At 36.1% G+C, this 21412-nt stretch overlaps 1 protein-coding gene across 1 annotated transcript in view; it reads left to right on the top strand.

Annotated features, from left to right (window-relative positions):
- The first annotated feature begins 12814 nt into the window (after positions 1–12814).
- sntb1 (syntrophin, basic 1) overlaps positions 12815–21412 on the top strand; it is a 33177-nt gene continuing 24579 nt past the window's right edge. Inside the window, exon 1 of the mRNA XM_082150001.1 lies at positions 12815–13387. Coding sequence (XP_082006127.1) covers positions 12883–13387 — 505 coding nt within the window. The 5' untranslated portion in view covers positions 12815–12882. The remainder of the gene's footprint in view (positions 13388–21412) is intronic.

The raw sequence follows: 21412 nt of genomic DNA, 5'->3' as shown, positions 1-21412 counted from the left end.
TAACTGATGACGTCGTCACAACGTACTGTGTTAGCTGGGTAGCCAGTTGTCACGGACGGCACCCACTTTGGGAACTACTGAAATAGATCATAACACAGTCTCGGAGGTAAGAAGTGGATTATCCTTCACCTGAAATGTTTGTCTTTTCATCCTGAAATGCAAGGCAAATGTTGGAGCACAATAATTAGGAACCACAGTTTCCACAAATCCCTTCAATTGATTGGGATGTTCTCTTTTATTCTGGACAGCAAGGGCAGTGACTGTAACATTGAGCGTATTTTGCAGTATTAAACACGTATTTATACCGATTTCATCAGGCTCAGAAAATTCTTCAAAAAGTACACAAAGAATGGCCTTCTCAACTGCCATAGTTGGAACTCTTGTGTCATCAGAACAGGGTGTTCAACTCACCACCGTTTCCGTTTAAATAATGTTTTGCAACTTTTTGTCTGGGCTGAACACAGCCAAGGTGAATCTATGACAGCTGGGACCAGTAAACATATAGCCTACCCCTGGTTTCACAGACAAGGCTTAAGCTAGTCCCAGACTAAAATGCATGTTTGAGCTGTTTTAACTGAAAGCAACTTTCACTGACATATCTTAAAATATGTCACTGCCATTGTTTTGTCTCAAGATTCACAACACCAGTAATGTTTTTATTTCTAAGGCACGTTTATAAAAGCTACTCAAATGTCCTAAGTGAACTAAGGTCTAATCCTGGCTTAATGAGCTGTCTGTGAAACCAGGCCATACAGTCAAATAGCATCAAAATCCAGCACTTGTCCAGACTGAAGCACTTCAGCATGATTAATGAAATGAAACACGAGAAAAAGCAAGAGTGAGAGAGAGAGAGAGAGGAAAAGGGTGTGAGAGACAGAGAAAGAGAAACACTAGAGAGTGGCTTAATCCAAACAGCTCCACTTGGCCACCTTATTTCAGTCTCAAATTCAATATCGCAGCAGCTCTGGGAGCCAGCCTGTGAAACTCTTCTGACACACTTTCCATTGAGTTCCATCAGAACTGGCAAGTTAGTAGGTCACTGTATACATCCAATGAAACCTCGTACAATCTCTCTCACAGACTGAAGAGACGTGCCGTTGGAGAAGTTGCATGGACTCGATCTGGGTGGTTTAAGTGCTGACACACACAGGAAATGATTCATCTTACGTTGACATCCAGCGGTAAACACACACAGGGCTTTTGTATACAACCCTTACAAACCCATTTGCCACTACAATGGGGCATGTGCTGAAGCACCCTATAATCTTAAGCATAAAGCTGGTGGAAAAATAGGACACTTCACAAATATTAAACAGATGTGTATTTTTAAACATTGTGTGTCAAATGAAATGTTTGAATAATTACCTTCAGATGGTCCATTAAACTGGCATAAAATGATTCATTAAAAAAAAAAAACAGTTCTAAGAAAATCACTAATAGCTCATGGTGTTGCAACACATCTTTTCAACAGTTTGCAACAGTAAGTATAACAGTAGAAAGGACAGATGCTTGTAACACTGGGTGGGGTAGATGGCTAATCACTGTAATACACGATCGCTAACCTCCTGGTGACAATAGAAGTACAAAATAGACGTAAAAAGGCAAAGACTCTATTTTGAGGTGAACAAAATCCACGTTTATTGGCTACTTTTATAATTTGATTTGTGATCCAGTTAATGCATGTTAAATGACAGAACTGGTATCATCTTCATCAAACGATTCTCTTGATTAGATTTACATATCATACTCAAAACTATTAATGTTAAAAAAATGAAAATATTATGATTGAGCAGATGAGAAAGGCTGGAAAGGACAGTTCACACTGAGGACGATATCTTATAATAACTATAAAATAATGTGTTGGCTCAACAACAACAAAAATTGCGCAACAGTTTGAATATTTCTTTTGTTGTTATTTTTTTATTTTATTTTTTATTACAACTTTGAGTGAATTAATTACACCACCAATTCACTGTAAAACAGTAACATTTTCTTAGGAGATCAGGTTTAATAAACATTATCATCCGTTGGTGTGGACCATATAGTTATCGTATAGTTATCATTCTTGGTGTGAATAGGCCTTAACTCTTTTGATCAATTAATCTGACATTTGACACAATTATGAATGTGTGCATGTATATATTGATTATATTTCATTATAGTTTGATTATATATATATTTTAATTGTTTGCTCATATTTAATGTATTTGTTTAACTGTTCAAAAAATTATTTAGATTTAAATTCTTAAATATTTGTTTTTTTACATTAAATGGTTAAAATAAAAGGAAATATTTTGTATCTATTTTGAACAAGTACATTTGATTAACAAAATACATGAATGTACAAAATTTAATCTGATGTGAAGTTATGAGAGAAATAGCACAGACACTGGACAAAGACGTGGCTTTCTAGTGCTCATGCAATGACCGCCTGTTTCCAGCTGTATGGGGGAGGTTGTAACAACATCACTACTTGCACTTGACATTCATTTATACCGTTTAGGGACAAGTTGTAGATTTCAAAACAATTTTATTTTGTAGCAGACATATGTGAGGAAATCATATAAAATAATGGAAAAAAATATATATATAAAAAATAAAAATAAAAAGTTAAATTATTCCTGGTCTCCTCGTGTACTGATGCTTTTTTGCTTGTTTTTTGAACGTCTGGATCACCCCATCATTATTTCTCACATCCTTTAACGTCCAAAGCTGTGCATGTTCAGTGTTGTTACACACACTGCTTTGTTTGCACCATTTAGATGTTTTATTTGCACAAGTTTACCTGAGAGCACAGATTTAAAAGAGACTTTCCACTGAAATGCCCTCCCTACACTGTTCACCCACAGGTGTGACCTCCAACCCTTGTAGAGGTGGTGAGGTAATAGGAAAGCAGCTGTGTGTGTGTGTGTGTGTGTGTGTGTGTGTGTGTGTGTGTGTGTGTGTGTGTGTGTGTGTGTGTGTGTGTGTGTGTGTGTGTGTGTGTGTGTGTGTGTGTGTGTGTGTGTGTGTGTGTGTGTGTGTGTGTGTGTGTGTGTGTGTTCCTTGCAGCTGAAAATCTCCAGAGAGTGGTGTCTTACAGATGTGGAGGGCTTAGCGCTATGCCAACTACTCACGCTGTGCATGATGTCACTCCATGCACACTTAAATGCATTCGCACAATCATGCTTTACACTCCACAGAACCCTGAGTCAAACTCTCCAGTCATCAGGCTCCCAATCAAAGCTCTGTGGTCAGTGAGGGCCAAGCTGTTTGCTTCGGGGAGAACTGACCCTTATGCAAATTAATAAAGCTAAAGCACTTAATTATTAGATGATACGTTTGAAAACGCATCTTTTTCTCTACATTTCTCTCTTAATTTCGCTACTTTTTCTCTCCTTCTGTCCACACTGCGTTTTTGTCCTGCAAAACGGTCCCAAGTGGATACATTTGAAAATTCAGTTTTCGCATTGTAGTGTGGACTTTGAAAACGGAGGGATTCGAAAACGATGACACGTTTAGTCATGTGACACATATTTTAACCACAGATATCTATATGGTTATACCGGCATTGTCGTGCCTGATATTCATTTTCATTGTGTTGTAAAAAATAACATTTACTTTGTACAATTTTCATATAACATTTCTGCGAAGTTGACGAAAAAATAGCTTCCAGCAGCAAAACATGAGGGCGCTCTAATTTTAGAAATGGATATTTGAGTGTGACCTGGGGCGCACCAGTAAGTGTTTGGATATCTTGCTTATAGCATGATTGTGCCAGAAGAATACCGTGAGAACTTTATCATGTCTGGTCTCTCATTATCATCTCAGTGAGCTTTTATTACGTTTTGCACATGATTTACCCTGCTGGAAAAAAACAGCTAAAGCCAACCTTAACTTGTTGACTGGTTTTAGCTGGTCTTCCAGTCTGGTCATACCTGGTTTAGCAGGCTGGTTTAGAGGGGGTTTGACCAAATCTTTAGCTGGTCAGACTGTTCTTAGCTGTTCAGGCTGGAAGACCAGCTGACCAAAGCCAGCTGAACACCAGATTGGGAGACCAGCTACTTCCAGCTTAAACCAGATAATAAAAGCATAGGCTGGCTTTTAGCTATTTTTTTATTTTATTTATTTTTTCAGCAGGGCATGATTTAAATGTTTTCCAACATTTCAGTGTGGACGAGGAACTTTTGGAAAATGCTTGAAAACACTAGCATTGACAGAGCGTTTTGAAACAAAAACACCATTTTCAAAATGTATCTGGATTAATGTAGCTGTAGCCAGAGAAGTGCTATCAATTATAAAACTGCTTATTGTCTGCAGCTGTAATTTTAAACAAATTGAACAAATGCCTCATTTAGCATTTGGATAGTGAATGGGGATGTATTTTGGGAGCTACTGAACTCAGTGACCTATTGACGGTCGGTTATGGAGGGAAAATTCGACTGAAACAAAAAAGTCTTGAAGAAAGGGCTCCAACAATGTTGTAAAGTGGAAAGATGCCATTAAAGCGAATGGTGCCATGCCAATATTGTTTGCCAGGGTCGGGTCTCATGCAGACTCTCCAGTCAAGCACACACACATAAACACTCACACAAATCATTAACAATAATTGCCCCATGTTTGTTCTTAGTAAATCGAAGGGATTCTCTGCATGGGAATGTATCCCAGACAGTTTATATAAAGATATACTGAGACTCATATTTCACACTCTTTTTCCTCATTTAGCAACACCCAAAATGTGTGTGCTGCTCCCTCTAGTGGAGGGATATGAGATATTTGAGTCCATCACAGATCCCAATGACATGTAGAGCTATACTTGTGTATCAAAAACTAATATTGACCTTAAATGTCTAAATAGCTTCATATTGACTCATAATGGAATCAATCCAGACAGGCACAGCTGTGTTGAAAATGGGGTGTTTAAACTGTGCTGTGCAAATGGAAAAACACTGTTACTGTTTTGCTGTGCCAGATAATGCAGTGCAAACAAATAATATTATTTTGACACTTTAATTATTATGTTTTGTTCCTAATGACTAGAGACAAAATGAGAATGAGATTTATTATCTCTTTTTTTTCTGGAACGGCACATTTAATAAGTGCCAGAATAGAGACTGCCAACATTAGCAGAATGAAATGACACTGTTTACACAAACACATGCATTTCTGGGTCTGTTTTGAACAGAGAGATTAACAGAGAGTGGTAATAAATCTGTGAGCACACGGAGTGACGATGAGAGTGAGAGTGTGGCAAACTGCACTTTAGTCATCATGTAAAATCGTTCAATCTACAGTTATCCTGATTTTAGAACCACTAAGCAAACGCCATAGGGTTGAAATGTATACAACAGTTAGACCCAGTTTTTTTTTGTGCGAGTCATTGAATCATGCATGTCATGTCATCAATTTGTAAAAAAAAAAAACTATGATTCATTTGGGAACAAAACAGCACTGCTGTTTGATGATTGCAAATGCGTGGCAGTTAATTCTACTGTTGAACAAACATTTGCGGAGTTAAAAAAGACAATTAAAGTAACATTATTGTGTACATTTACATTTAGTCATTTAGCAGACGTCCAAAGCGACTTACAATTTAGGACTAAATTAAGCGAGTCATCGTGAAGAGGCAAAAGCAACGCAAGAAGTGCTGTCAGGCAAATGTTGTCATTCTGCATTGCGGATGAGGGTGGGGAGAGCATCCCACAAGCATAGAATCGTGACAACTGACTACTGTCTCTTGTATATTAAGAGTCACTGAATCATTCTTTCAACCAATTCTTTAAAAAAATGATTAATTCAGGAGTGAAACACCACTACTGTGCGATGGTCTGGTTATCCTAAATTAGATTTATTTGCTTTCAATTATTGTTTGTACTGTATATGGTAACTGATTTTTTTTCAAACTACTTTTCCTACGGGGATAAATAAATAAACACTACTACTATTATAGTATATAAAAAATATAATATGGCAGTGGTGCATGTTGATTCAGAGTTGGCGTCATCTAAAGTCATCGCAAGGGTTGTTGTCATCTCTTCACAGATGTTGGGTCATGTGAAATCTTTGTAAGAGGCTGGATCCAAACTGGAGCTGGCAGCTAACTCGGGTCATGATGAAATATATAGCTGAGTATCATCGAAATAATAGTGGAAACTAATTCCATGTTTTCATATAATATTACCAAGAGGCAGCATGTACACTGAAAATAGCAGAAGGCCCAAAACAGACCCTTGTGGCACTTTATAAGTAATACTGTGGAAATATTTTTGTTTTTTTAATCAAAAATAGACAAAGTAACTTGCAATATTTTGTCTAAAATGTAGGCTATACATTACCAACTTCACCAGTCGTTGTTGTCAAGTGACTACTGTCTTTTGTGTATCATTGAATCATATATTCAACCGTTTTGGGCTAAAACAATGATTCATTCGAAAATGTGCGATGCTCTGAGACGTGGAATGGTTAATTCTGTGGAACAATTTTCAATGACAGTCATTTGCAATGTTGTGTCAAAAATGTAAGTTACTAAACGTCATGTTTATTAAAATGTTCATTTGTCAGGTACAGGGCAATTACAACAAATAAAGAGTTCATGATGTTTTCAGAATCTTTTAATTTCAGCTCTGATTTTGGCTTCAAACAGTGATGTTGCCAGATGTGATTTTATATTGCTGGATTTGGTGTCAATTAAACTCTTTTCCAATAATGACTGTAAAACTTTGCGTTTATTATACATGCCGACAGTAGTGAACTTTAAGGATCTGATGATCATTATCTCTAAACACCTGCCACATACACAATACATTGTCAAAGCAAGAATATTTGAAACAGATTTACACACAGAACTTTGACAGTCATTATACTTCCAGGATCTGTATCAGAGCAGCAGGATCGTATCTTAGCATCAGATAGTGGAAGGAGTGAAGATTAACTTAAATATAATATAATAAAATATAATATATAGTCAAAATATAGCAAAAAAATTGTGTATAAATTATATTATCATTCATAAGTCTGGAAAGATTTTTGATTGTTTTTGAAAGAAGTCTCTTATGCTGAACAGGGCTGCATTTATTTGATAAAAAATCACAATAAAACAGTAATATTGTAAAATATTATTACACTTTGAAGTAACAATTTTCTGTTTGAAAATGTGTAAAAAGTGTAGTTTATTCCTGTGATGCAAAGCTGAATTTTCAGCATCATTACTCCAGTCTTCAGTGTCACATGATTCTTTAGAAATCATTCTAATATGCTGATTTGCTGCTCAAGAAACATTTCTTTCTGAAAACAGATGTGCTGCTTAATATTTTTGCCAAAACTGTGCTAAAAAATAGTATTCTTTGATTAATAGGAATTCAAATAGAAATCTTTTAAAAGTTGTTAAAGTCCCTTTTAATTAATTTAATGCATCCTTTCTGAATAAAGGTTTCTTAGAAAAAAATATACAAACCTCAAAGTCTGACATATATATGATATACTGTATATATACAGATGATTTTGAAAACATTATACCTTTTTAATATTACAAAATTACGTCTAAATTTAGTTTCTACTTCTTACAACTACAATACTTTTTTTCTTTTCTAGACCCCAGTTTGAAAAATCCTGACCTAAAGCACTGTGAAACTTGAAGTAGTAAAAGACAGAGTCTTTACAAGCAGACCTGCCAGGTCACAAAAACATGAAAAAAATTATGCAATTTTGCAACACATCGTTATATACATACACGTCATGATGTAAAGCAGCACAGTAAAGCTTTTAATGAACTTAAATCATGCAATGGAAAGAGAAATATTGCAGTAACCTTCCAATATATTTTAATGGTCAGCACACACACCTTGCTATACACACCAGCTCAGATGATATTATTCCACAATACCTCTGGCAAATTAATAGTCTATCAGCTGAAAATAACAAAATAATTGAACTGAAATGGAAAAGTATACACATCTAGAGGGATTTTGCATTGAAACTGTGAACAGTTCTTCTGTCCTGCTGTCAGCCTCAAATAATTTGGTGTCGGTTGTCATAATTCTTTCACAGCATTTTTAAAATAAGCAATTCACGAGTGCTCTATGGAAGGCTATTGTGTTGCCATGGCAATGCCAACAAGCCTTTCACTCCTGGTTCTGCATGATTCTTTCAAAATAAGTTCTTCGTAATTTTTTTATCTAATTTTATAAGTTCATAATGCTTTTCAAGTGATCACAGTACAGTGAAAAGCATATCAGAGAACTGAATCGTAATACATTTTGAGATGGCTGCATTATATTAAAGAGGTTGCTGCTTTTATCCTCTATAAACTCTATAGCCACGCAGGTGAACTTGTTTTGTCATTAGTTGATTGAATTGTAAAAAATGGTTGAACTGATGTTTTATTCATGAATACAAATAATTCTTATTAGCCAGTTATTGCTCTAATTACCTTATATAGCCTAAGGTGTTCTTATAATTATGTTGCTCCACATTTCCATATTTTTACAATTGTTATGATCAAGGTGAATTTTTTTTAAAATCCTTGGCCATGTAAGTTCTGTTTTCAGGATCTTAAAAATATGTTGGGTGGAGAGAGGACGATTAGCCTTAACATATAAAATCCATAATTGGCTTTAGAAGAAAAATACAGGCCTCTTAGATGTGCTATTTTTAATGATCACACTTCTGGCACATATTGTGCTGCATATTATAAGACCACCACATACCCCAAATATAGATTTGCTGCTTTCATTTAATGTGGCTATAAACTTTGCCTCCATATGAATATGTTTGAGCTGTATTTGAAATCAAAGAGCATTTGGCATCAGTATTTAGCTTCACATATTAAACAAGTGTTAAAGGTAGGGTAGGCAATTTCTAATTTCAAGAGGCTAGCAAGCTAGCTTTAAAAGCATAAGCTCCCAACTTCAGAGCGTAAATTCCATTTTTATGACTGGATTCCGCGATTCCGTCTGCATTTTCTGCATTGCTGAAATCATAGGGCCCTAGAAAAAGACATTTAACAACTAATAATTAATGAACACACGTATCATTATGGTATCTTACCAGAGATAGAAAAAAATCCTACTCCAGTAAGTATAAACATGTCCCTGTCCTCAAAAATGTTGGTACTCAAATGCGCTTCCCTCGACGTTTTCTGCTGCCCATCGTTTATTACCAGGCATGCGCATCTGCGCACCAGTTATGTGCACCCATGACTATACAGTAACTGTTCTTATAATGCAGTATATAGGTCTTAATGAGTCTTTATACATTTACATTTAGTCATTTAGCAGACGCTTTTGTCCAAAGCGACTTACAATTTAGGACTAAATTAAGCAAGTCATTGTGAAGAGGCAAAAACAACGCAAGAAGTGCTCAAAATACGAAGTTCAGGCATTGTTCAGAGTAGCATAAGCCCGATAAGGGAGGATTGAAGCAAAAGGAAAGAAACGATTTTTTCATTTTTATTATGAGGTTATGTGCTCACGGAAGGGATGAGTTTTCAGTTGTCTTTTGAATGTTTTCAGGGATTCTGCATTCCGGATGAGGGTGGGGAGAGCATTCCACCAGCATGGAACCGTGAATGAGAATGTTCTGGAAAGTGATTTTGTGGCTCTCTTTGATGGAACCACAAGCAGTCGCTCGTTGACCGATCGTAGACGTTTATACATATATTTATAGAATAGTAATACTTATTTATAAATAAGTATAATTGGAGCAATAATTCATTATAATCATGGACTTCATAGAAAGTGTTAAGGTTTTTTTTTTTTTACATTGCCGAGAACCTAGCTTTAAAAGCAAACTATGTGTTAGAGTAAACAGAAGGAACATCTGAAGCTAGGAATTAGATTTTTGTTTCAGACCACATGGCAGTTGGCAAGTTTGCATTGTTTAAAGGTGTGCTACAAATGGCCTGTCAGTTGCTATGATGGATTGTGGATATAAATGCCTTAAACACAGAATTTTGCTTACCTATTCCTTATACAGTTATTCTTAGATTCTGCTGGAGTTAATGAAGTTTAGCATTCCTTGGCAATTTATCTTAGTACACTTTTCCAGCAAGGAATGTGACAGCACAATTCCGAGAGGTCCAAAATATTTCTAATAAATCGCCCTGAGATCTTGAACTGAATTTCTTAGTAGGCTAAAGAATTTACAGCTTGGTCATCCACTCTGATGTTCCCATGATGCAATCCAATGCAATAGCGGTCCCAGCAATGACAGCCAGGCAGAGACATAAAAACAAAATTTGGGGGAGTCTTAAAATATATACTTAATATAGCTTCTAAAAATTGTTTCTTCTTCTAAGTGTATAATACATCATGTTTACCATATATTTCAGTAGCCTAACCACAAATATTTGATTGGTAATGGATGGTGCGGTCACATTAGCTCAATTTCGAGGGCTAAAATAAAAGGTTACTCTTCTAGGGGTAAAAATGTTCACCCTCACGCAAAATTACAGATCATATTGAAATGACTATCGCAACTTCCATTTCTTGCCGACTTTAAGGATCATGTGTGGGAAAGTACATCAACAAATGAAACTTATGTCTTATTTATCACTTACATTTTTAAAGGCTAAAACCGTCTTGTGTCCTGTTTAAAACCTCAAACTAAAATTATGACAGAAATACTGAAAAGTCATTGAATAAATTTCACGTCACTGCTGATTCATTTTGTCGGCTATATTTGAAGATCATCTTTTAATTAAACCACACGCAGAGAGAATCTCGATGGTAGTGAGGAAGTAATAAAAGTGCATCGCAGAATCTGTCTTTCACCCTTGAGTCATTCTCTTCTCACCACACACGGGAGAGCACTAACGTTTCAACATGGCCTTTTATTTCAACTCTAATGAGCTGCATGTGCCTCCCTGCTGTTTCACAATCGTGAGGGACCGACAAAAAGCACTTGCACAAGTTAGAAAGGAAGAAATGAGGAAAAACATTCCCCTGGGTACAGCAGCCCTTGTAAATTACAGGCACAAATTCCTGCAAGTTGTAGTGAGGTTAACTTGTAAATTTCATGCAAGTACTCTTAATCCTTTATTTAATCTTAATCAAATCCAGAGTGACATGAAACAGTGTTTGCACATTTGACTCACAGCAACACTCTTGTTGTTCTCAGTAACTTTAGATAATTCTGATCATGTTTGACTGCTGTTTTGCACTTTAAACAAAGTGTTTGCTTCAAAGTCAGCTTCTGAACTAAGAGTGGACTAGAGTGGAAGTGCAACTAACAAAGATTTTCAAATCAACATCAGTTTTTTTTTTAAATCTAACCTGCTATACAGAAAATGCCTATTTTGAGGTCTTAATTTAATCTACAGCTATTTCTTTTTCTGGCTTTGATTGTCAGTCAAGCACAAAAACTATTTGTTCATTAAAAAAAGAAAATGAATCAAACAAACTTAAACAAGTGCTTAGTCCAACAATGACTCCATTTGTCACTTTGGCTTTGTCAGGTATTGTTTTTTTGTTATGTTTTTCTGTAATTAAAAAATAATAATCTTATTTTGTTTCTACATTTCACAGTACACTGTAAAAAATTTCTAACCCTCCCAAATCAAACATTTCAAGTGACCGATAACATCTACATTTTTCAATTGGCCCAAGTGAAATTCTTGTTGCAATAGTCTGTTAACATTGGCTCAATGAGAAATAATACGTCAGACTAATTGAAAAATGTAGATGTTATCGGTCACTTGAAATTTTTTACTTGGGGATGTAATTTTCTTTTACAGTGTAGTAAATACGACTTGTGGACAAAAATAATAAAGATAATATAGCGTAAAACCGACAAAATAAGAGAATATCAATAAGTTAATAAAATGCAAAGAAAATAAGGATAAAAACATCCTGAGGAAAGGTCATAGTGGAATCTGATCATTTAATTCATACACAAAAACTTCACAAAAACATTAAATTGTCCACAAAATGACACATTGTAAAAAACAAAACAGTTTGTTTGCTATATTACCTCTCTTCACTGGTGGCATATAAGTGCAGTAACCAAGAATAAACACGAGATGGCACTAAAAACTCTATGGTTTTTAGACTCTGTGGTGACCGACTTCTCTGTGGTAGTCTGGTTGACTACCTTTCACTGCAACGTTTTGTTTATGCATATCCATATTGTCACCTTTGTTGTAGATAATAATCACAAATAACTTTTTCCATTACGTACATTTAAAGACAACATCAACGAAGATGCAAAAACAACTTTCAGTTTCATTCAAAACATGCACTGTATGCAATTAGTGTGAATCACACCAGCGGAAATCAATGTTCCATAAGGCGTAATTATGGTTATTGCGGTCTTAAAAGAACATGTTCTTTTTAAATAAAAATACTTTATTGTGTTTAGAGGTTCAATATTTCAACCACAAAAGTGTGATTTCACGTGGCTGCGTTTTTTCAGGAGGTAAATAAACGCTCGTGAACAGAAATCGCCTTCACCTGAGGTAATCGCACTTCGTTATACGGAACGTGTCTAGAACATTTCCCACAGCTATACAATCCTTTTAAAAATCCCTCGAAAGACATCGTATGAATCACAAACTGCCAATTTCAAACATGAATAACCCCTGGAAATTACCGATGAAATAGCCGATTGAACTATTTAACTGGCCGTCTTTCATTCGAGGAGGAAGTGTTAAACACATTTTAGGTAAAACATGTACACAGTACTTAGATGAATCACACAGACGTCAATCCAAACATTTCCTGACAGCTAGAGAGTTCAGCATGGATACACAGGACATCTCAGACATTTGCTCCACCCAAAGAGGATATGCTTGTGGAGCCTATAGAAGGGCTGAAACTATTCAACCTGAATCACAACTTTTTCCCTGGTCGGGGGTAAAGTCCTGTGCGTGTCTATGAAATCACATGGCATTTTAAGAATGCTTCAAAGATGGCGGTTTGTGGTAACAGAGTGCAGAAAAGTGCATGTTTGGAAGTGCTAGTACGGGAGCGATGGCACGCGGTGCTGGCGAGTTTAAGCGACGAGTCCCTGACGCTCAGCTGCGAGGATCCCGCGACAGACACCAGCGTTAACCTCAACGGCATCACCACCAACGGCTCCTACGACCAGCCGGACCCCACGAACAGTCCCAAAGCCGGAGTATGGACTCCTTTTACGGACTCACAAGTTCCCGAAGCGATTGCGAACCGTAAAAGATGTGTCAAAGTTATCAAGCAGGAGGTCGGTGGATTAGGGATAAGCATCAAAGGCGGGAAGGAGAACAAGATGCCTATTCTTATTAGTAAGATATTCAAGGGTCTGGCTGCGGATCAGACTCAAGCGCTCTATGTGGGGGACGCGATACTGTCCGTGAACGGGATCAATCTGCGGGACGCCACGCACGACGAGGCGGTGCAGGTGCTGAAGAAAGCGGGCAGAGAAGTTGTGCTGGAAGGTAAGTACAGGACTGGAGAAACGCTGGAAACCCTTTCAGTGGGGCTGTTGAGTTTAATGGAGGTATCAGTTGTGAGGGACCTGTTAATTGAGAACTGAAGCATTGACAACACAACACTGTACACAATGCTTATTGTATTTGCATTATGGTTCTATAAAAAGAACCTAAACATCCATGGAACATTTAAGGTTATTTTTAGTAGAAAAAGGTTCTTTGGATTGTTCTTCACACTTAAAAAAAAAAAAAAAAAAAAAAAAAAATCGTTCACTGAATGGGGAACGTAAAATTGTTCATCTAAACCAGTCTAAGCTGGTCTGTGCACAATTCCTCTCCAAAACCAGCTCACATGCTTGGCTGGTTAAAAAAAAAAGAAATATATATATATATATTTTTTTTTATTTTTTTTATTTTTTTATCGCCCAGCAAGTTGCCCAGCTAAACCAAACCATCTCAGACACCAGCTAGACCAGCTATGACCATCAGATCAGGCTGTGTGTGTTTTTTGAGCAGGACTAGGGTACCGCAAATACGTCCTTCGCTTACACATGTAGAAGGTCCTCAGAGACAGACAGCAACATAGTGTCGGCCCAGATCCAGGCCACATCTGGTACATGTGGACACTATGTTGCTGTCTGGGTTATTGCTGGAGTGATGGACGTGTTTGCTGTGCCCTCCAGTGTTGTACGTTGAGGATGAAAGCACCCTTGAGAGTGACAAAGCTATGATATTCCCTCTGACTGCGTCATAAAAGCACAGATTTCAGAGGGACATTCATAACTTTCATTCTGCTCAGTCATGTTGATGATTTTCACAATACAGCTGAGGGTCATAGGAAATGTGGTTAGATATACGTGAGCAACAGCAGTTAGACTGAAAATACCTGGTACACGACATACAGTGGAAAAAAGGATGTACCATTTCAAACCATGTGCAAAATACCAAAATGCATATCTCTCTCTTTAAAAAAAAAAAAAAAACTAATTTATCTCTTGATTGCCGCTTACAAAATATTTATTGTTATTGAGATCAAAATAAAGGAGACTTTACAGTAAGTGCACCAATTCAAGCAAATGTATTGTATTTATCCTGTAAAAGATGCCATTGTAAGAATGCATCCTGTTGTAATCAGTATTCTGTATTTGTGACGTGTACATTTTGAAATCCCGGTCACAGAGTATATTGTTAGTGTCATGGGGGAATGTATGAAAATGCTCTTACACTATCAGTCATATTAGCTGTTCTCTGCTAGACTGCTACACAAGACTTTAACCCCATACCAGCACTGTACTGTATTTTTTTTATGATATTCAAGGATTTTCCTGTACACTGACCTGAGGGTCAGATTAGTCACTTTCTGTAAATCAGTTAAACAGGGCAATCAGCCATGGAGAAGAATGTTTTGATTTCGGCATTTTCCCTGTTGAATCACCATAAAAGTTTGACAGGCTTATGGAAGTAAAATAATGCCAAATGTTTTTGAAACAAAAAAGCCTGTTGAATTGCACTACTTGAAAAAAAAAAAAAAAGGCATTGCATTAACCATGCTTGCATTTTAATGCATTGCATTTTTAGGGCTTGCATTTTTATGGGCTGAAATTCAACATGGCTGAATATTTAAGCTGTGCATATTTCAATTCAAAACATTTCAAACACATTTTCATTATTAAAAATGAAATTATCCAAAATATTCAAATTGTTTAAAAATACAACCTATGCATGCTCAATTGCGGTAAATGAGTTTTTATGAATGAATGGCTTGCTCTAACTGTTGCTCTGGTCTTCGTCAACAACACGCGCTTTTGCACCCGCTGCTGGTGAGGTGGACTAACAGCAGATGGAGAGTATGCTCGGTAATCTACTGCTTTTCCTGCAGTTCCTGGATGTCAACATTGAATTTACTGTCGAATTTGAGCCACTGAATTTGTGGAAGCGAATTTGCAAAGCGAAAGAAAATGGACCGAAAATGTATATATTAAATATATTTTTAAACAGTTTGAATATTTTGGAAGTGAAATATGAAAGGTGAATATGGATAATGGTAGTGGCGCAATGGATAAGACACATGCCTATGGTGTGAGAGACCCGGGTTCGAATCCACTGTGAGACACCAATGTGTCCCTGAGCAAGACACTTAACCCCTAGTTGCTCCAGAGGCGTGCGACCTCTGACATATATATAGCAATTGAAAGTCGCTTTGGATAGAAGCGTCAGATAAATGTAAATGTAAATAATGGATTTTTTTAATAATGAAAATGTGTTTGAAATGTTTTGAATTGAAATATTCACAGCTTAAATATTCAACCATTCTTTCTGAATTTCAGCCCATAACAATGCAAGCCCTAAAAATACAATGCATTAAAATGCAAGCATGGTTAATGCAATAGGCTACATATTTTTTTCAAGTAGTGCAAATCAACAGGCTTTTTTGTTTTAAAAACATTTGGCATTATTTTATTTCCATACAGGCTTGCATGACAGAAAGTAACTCTGCCAGATTACTTTGGAAATTAAACATTTAAATGTGTTTCTTTCAAGCTGATTCATGCAACTGATACCAAGATTACACATCTATATTTGGCCAGGCTTGTTCAGTGACTTTGCTGCTCCCCACCTGATGTCTGTGACTAAGTGAACACAGATGTGCTAAAAATGTTGTCATATCCTCATTCTTCAGAATTGATCTGCCTTTGGCGTCATGTCAGATTGAGGTTCAGGCAATGATGGGCAGATATTGGTATCCAAGTTTGTAGCAGGATAAAATAATATTGGAAATTCTGTCATCATTTACTCTCCCTCATATTATTCCAGTATTATATGACTTTGTGTCCTCCATGGAAGTTTAGCAGAGTATTGATTGACGCTACTTTTTTCAACTCGAACTCATGAGAAAATGTAGCCTAACTATTTTATGAATTGGTGATTTCGTATGAATTCATAAATGTACGCTTTTAGAAAAAACTATGCTTGAAGGTCCACACCTAAACTAACCCTCAGGAGGGCGTAAGCAAATTGTATGGAAAATTTACAAATGAGATATTATGAATTTATACAAATTCGCCGAAGTGTTTTGCTGGCTTTTTCTCATAGGGTGATAGTGAATAGTGACCAGGGGATGTGAAATATGACACATCAAGTTGTGTAATGCTGGGTTTGATGTTAATGAAAAGAAAGGGATAGTGTACTTCTGTCATCATTTACTCACCCTCAAGTTGTTCTAAACGTATACGTTTCTTTGTTCTGTAGAACACAAAAGAATTTGTGTCAACCAAACAGTTTCTGGTGCCCATTGGCTTCTATAGTACTTTTTTTTTTTTTTCATACTATGAAAGTCAATAGGGGCCAGCAACTGTTTTGGTCTTTCAACAAAGAAACTCATACAAGTTTAGAACAACTTGAGTGAACTATCCTTTTAAACTTCATTGGCTCTCATGTGTCACAGAACCAATACTGGTGCACCACATTTGAATATGTGCATGCATTCAAATAACATGAATACGATTTGAGAGCAATGGCAAATGCCAGGATTTTCAGTTAATAATAAATAAAATTTTGTCCTGTTCAAAACACAAATCTCTCATACGACTTCAAAAGACTTGATATTTGGCGCTCTATGGTATTGCCTTTTTTTTGGTTCTTTTTTTGTTGTCAATTTTGGAGCTTGAAACCCCCTATAGTCACCATCTAGGTAACATCTTTAGTATTCCATGAAAGAAAGAACAACAGGAGGGTGCATACATGACAATTACATTTTAATTATATTCCAAAGACTAATTTTAAATTCTTTTTTTCTTTTTTTTAAGCAGAAAAGGAGAATTTGGTTCCTGAGGAGCACTCATGTTATCATCAGTACACTTTAAAAAAAGTGATGAAACATTTCACTAGTTAGATTCATTGCAAATCTTCAAACAGAAATTCTGATTTAAAACAGAACTTCCAACTAGTGTTACCATATTCGTAGGTCAATTAAGTACAGTAGTTTAGAAAAATGCAAGACGATTTCAGTGAACAGAGCATCCAATATATCAACCAGTTGTCCATAAAGCTCACTATTTGCACAAGCGAGTGAGTTTTGCATGTCAAATCAAAGCCCATGATTCCTTTGTCCTGTCCTTGGGATTTGGCTTCTTTGAATAATTAAATTTAATGTTTCTTGCCAGATATATTTGCACATCCTTGTACTCTTACATTACTACACCAAAGTTGTTTTTTACTTTGTCACCACTCTATCAATCAACACCGTAGTCTTTTAACATATTCCCCGATGCCCTTCTTTGTCTATAGGCTATATATTCTTGAGAAACACATTTGTCATGGGGGACAAGTCAATGTCTTTGGCAAAATTACAGAGCTAGTCATATTGAAGTCAAGGTCTCTGGATGATACAAAAAAATAAGTAAAGTCTCAAGGCATTTGACAAGTTGATAGCTACCTGTCTGCACAAAAAAAACCCAATTCTCTAAGTTATGACAAGTAAAATTACTTTTAGTCTTTTTTGAATCACTATGCATCCAAACTTCATGCCTCAAATTAGCAATTTGCCAATTGAAGTCAAAAAGGGCCTATTTCTTCCTCTTTGAACAAAGCATCTAATTTTTTAAAACCTAGATAAACATAGCGCACAAAAGCTGTCCTCATGTAAATGTGTTCAGACGAGTGTTCTACAACACAACATTGCACTGAAAATAACGGCAGAGAAATAATTGTACTGTAGGCCAAGAATGTTTTGAAGAAAAAATGGAATTTAGCATCTGCATTCTTCGATATGCTTTAAACTAGAATCACTGTTCTCTAAAAACACCCAATTACAGTCGTAAGCGAAGACTCGCTGTTGAAGCCTTGACAAAGAAATAGGGAAAATGAAACACTCTGGAACTCAAAGCACAGTCTCGATATTACTAGTGCAAAGTGTGACAGCATGACTCTGCAAACGTTTTTAGTAATCTTAACTAAGATAGATGCATAAGCCAAAGGTACGAATAAATCATTCCTGGAATGTGCCACATGCTTTCTGTTCTTTCTCATTCACTCACTTATTCAGAATTGTAAATAAATGATAAAGTGAGAGAGAATGAGACGGGGATTGGAATGAGGGCTAGTCTATTACAGAGGGAGGGAAACGTGTAGTGAAGACCACTCTCACAAGTCACATGACCTCATCCTCAAAGCATGCAGTAGACACTGGGAGCAGGGACAACACATCTGCGGTACATGCAAGCTCAGTCATTCTGTCGTTTACTTCAGTACTTGTTGCCCAGTTAGTTAATGGTTAAGGGAAATGCAAGTTCTAATCATCCACAGCAATATCATTTCCTTGATCCAACCTGATGTTTGTAATGCAACTTGGCCAGTTCTTTCAATTCCCAACATTCTCTTCAACAAAGGTCAGGAGACAAAGGAATGTATATTCTCAAATAAAGTAAACTCCACATGGTAAACTATAGATATTTGAACAGCAGCCACGAGACTAGAATAACTGGTTTCATGTAACATTGATCTCATGTTTTAAATGCACAAACCACCTGGAGCAGAAGACATTTAGGTTTAATACTGGCATTCGAGCCCAGCTGTTCTCTTCTGAACAACCAACTTTACGTTGTGTGATCAACGTTATGTGATCATGTTATGCAATATTACTAATTGCAATGATTTTGCTGCCGATGTAAAATAACCAACATCGCCACAGAATTTCAGTGATTCAATTCAAAACTCTGATTCACGGAAATCTGATTTTGTCAAGTCTCTTCATGTATTTTTTTAATATATGTAGTGAATATTGCTGTTTATTTGTATTTTGTTGGGTATTTGTATAGAATATAATAAAAAAAAATTAAATGACTTGGGATTAATGGTTAGGCTATATAGTGGTTGAAACCCTTTTATTACTGACCATGTTCACTGCTGTTCAAAAAAACCCTAAAAATATCTTACTGTTTCGGTTAAGTTTTATTGTTAATGATAAGAAATGTTTCTTAAAGTCAACATGAAATCAAAATGGACAAATATATATATATTTTTTTATGGACTATTGCAGTATTTATTATAAAAGATGTATCCGTGCACATCATTATTATTTTTGATTCATGTGCCCTCATAATCGTTAATCAAGATAACTCTTCTCGTTCTCTTCTCTTCTCTACGTCATCATATTAGAATGATTTCTGAAGGATCACATGACACTGAAAACTGCAACATTTTTTAAAATGTATTAAAATAGAAAACATTTATTTTAAATTATAATAATATTTCACAATATTACTGTATTTGTGATCAAATGAATGCAGCCTTGGTGAGCATAAGAGACTTTAAACATTAGTTCAACCAAAAATGAAATTTCTGTCATCATTTACTCACCCTCATGTCGTCCCGTATGACCCGTAAGAAATTTGTTTATCTTCGGAATCGGAACACAAATGAAGATATTTTTTATGACATCTGAGATCTAGACAGCTATGCAACTACCACTTAAGTGCTTCAAAAATGTGTGAGTTGATGAATGTTTATTCATCGAAGTGGTAGTTGCGTGGCCTGTCAATTGAGGGACAGAAATCTCTCAGATTTCATCAAAAAGTTGTTCATTTGTGTTCGGAAGATGAACAAAAGTTTCACAGGTTTGAAACGACATGAGGGTGAGAAAATTATGACAGAACAAACCCTTTCAGAAATCTTTTTGGCATCACCCTGACAGCAAAATTATTCATGCTTCATCCACAGTGGCGTAACTGCATTGACGAGGTTTTGAAAGTGAGTAAGTGAATAGATACTCATTTGAATTTATGGACAGATTTTTGATATTTCAGTGGTGCTGTGGTCATGAAACTGAGGTTCCTATTTAAATTCTCATTGTTGGTGCTCTCAGCTGATGCACATTTAACATTCTCTTTTGTGTGCACATCATAATGAGAGCAATTAACGTCCACTCCCAAGTGTGAATGTTCCAGAAAAATGGATCTGTCATGGACTGTTTTTCAATAAAACATAGATTAAATAGCGCATGTTGAAGGCAGTCAACCATAAACACTTCACCATTTCTCATTGCTAATTTTCATAATTCACATTTTGCTCTTTTTTTTTTATGTGGGGTCAAAAGTAACCCAATTTGGGTTGTTTTGCAACCCACTTATAGGTCAAATATGAACAAACCCAGCCATGGGTTATTCTAGCATGTTGGTTTGTTCATTTAACTCAGCATAATGGGTTGATTTATGGTAGTTCATTTGTACAGTAATACTACCTTATTTTTTTTACCTCGTACATGGGTTAATATTTTAACCTACCAGTAAATCCTGTAAAATTTTGTAAAATACACTACACAACCACGTGTTTCCAGGATATGTATTTTATTTGGGATTCATTTGGTTCTAAATACAGAATTTTTTTAATAATAATTTCATGTAGGCTAACATTTTAATTCAAGTGTAATCAGCAATTCTCTGTTATCCATTTCCAATGAAAAAGCAAAAATTTCAGTTTTGGACTTGAATTTTCATTCCGGTGCATCCATATTAAAAAGTACCATAGTAATAACCACAATACATATACTGTACATAAACACAAACCAACACATACTCACCTGTGAAAGGTTATCCCATTTCTTTGAGAATTAAACTCTTCTTCGAGAGTTTGCGTAAGTTGGAATTTGGCTATTAACATGTCACATTTTTTATTATATTCTGCTGAAGTGAACGAAATGACTTGGAAAAAAGATTAGTTTATTTTTCTGAAGGAGACTCAAAGATCCGAGTCAGTAAAAAAATGACCCGAACTTCCCATCACTAAGAGAGTGACGATACGCTGAGCGTTCCAAGATGACGCTCGCGCCGACATGTCTGGAGCAGTCGAATGAGGCATCTACGTATACATATCTATGGGAGGGTGTGGAGGTGTGTATTGTTTCTACCATCAGTGAGATTGACCCAGCCCCTAACCTGGCTGGGTAACACAAAAACTACCTAGCACAGGAAAAAATGAACAGGCTCATAACAGTGCTTGGATAGAAAAAACAACAACTTTTTTTTAAACGTACAG

Source organism: Leuciscus leuciscus, assembly GCF_965113295.1.
Source record: "Leuciscus leuciscus genome assembly, chromosome: 20".
In the NCBI taxonomy this organism is placed as follows: Eukaryota; Metazoa; Chordata; class Actinopteri; order Cypriniformes; family Leuciscidae; genus Leuciscus; species Leuciscus leuciscus.
The sequence above is the reverse complement of the archived record's forward strand: the minus strand, read 5'-3'. Positions and strand labels throughout refer to the sequence as shown.